Genomic DNA, 323 nt, shown 5'->3' with positions numbered 1-323 from the left:
CCCCCCCAGCACCCTGCCACAGAGCTGCCCAGCACCCTGGGGGGGGAGATGGATGCTGCAGCCCCACAGCATCGATGCCTTTGAGGTCACAGGGCATCTGCTGCATCCCCCCCTTCCTGCCCACCCAGCACACCCCAAATAGGCTGCAGAGTCCCGGCAGCTCAGCCCCCGTGCCGCCCCACACCACAGCAGGGTGCCCAGGGAGGAGGAGGGACGCGTGGAGCTGGTGGCCAGCTGCCTGTGGCACGTGGCACTCATGGGAGCACGTGCACCACTGCCATTGCTGGCCTCGCTGCCACCAGGGAAGGTCAGGGAACGGTGGC

General features: G+C 68.4%; 1 protein-coding gene across 1 annotated transcript in view; it reads left to right on the top strand.

Annotated features, from left to right (window-relative positions):
• Positions 1–323, top strand: part of DBN1 (drebrin 1) — a 28,933-nt gene that overhangs the window by 9,728 nt on the left and 18,882 nt on the right. The window contains exon 14 of the mRNA XM_035889294.1: positions 186–307. Coding sequence (XP_035745187.1) covers positions 186–307 — 122 coding nt within the window. The remainder of the gene's footprint in view (positions 1–185; positions 308–323) is intronic.

Source organism: Egretta garzetta, unplaced genomic scaffold (assembly GCF_000687185.1).
Source record: "Egretta garzetta isolate BGI_Z169 unplaced genomic scaffold, ASM68718v1 scaffold382, whole genome shotgun sequence".
Lineage (NCBI taxonomy): Eukaryota > Metazoa > Chordata > Aves > Pelecaniformes > Ardeidae > Egretta > Egretta garzetta.
The sequence above is the reverse complement of the archived record's forward strand: the minus strand, read 5'-3'. Positions and strand labels throughout refer to the sequence as shown.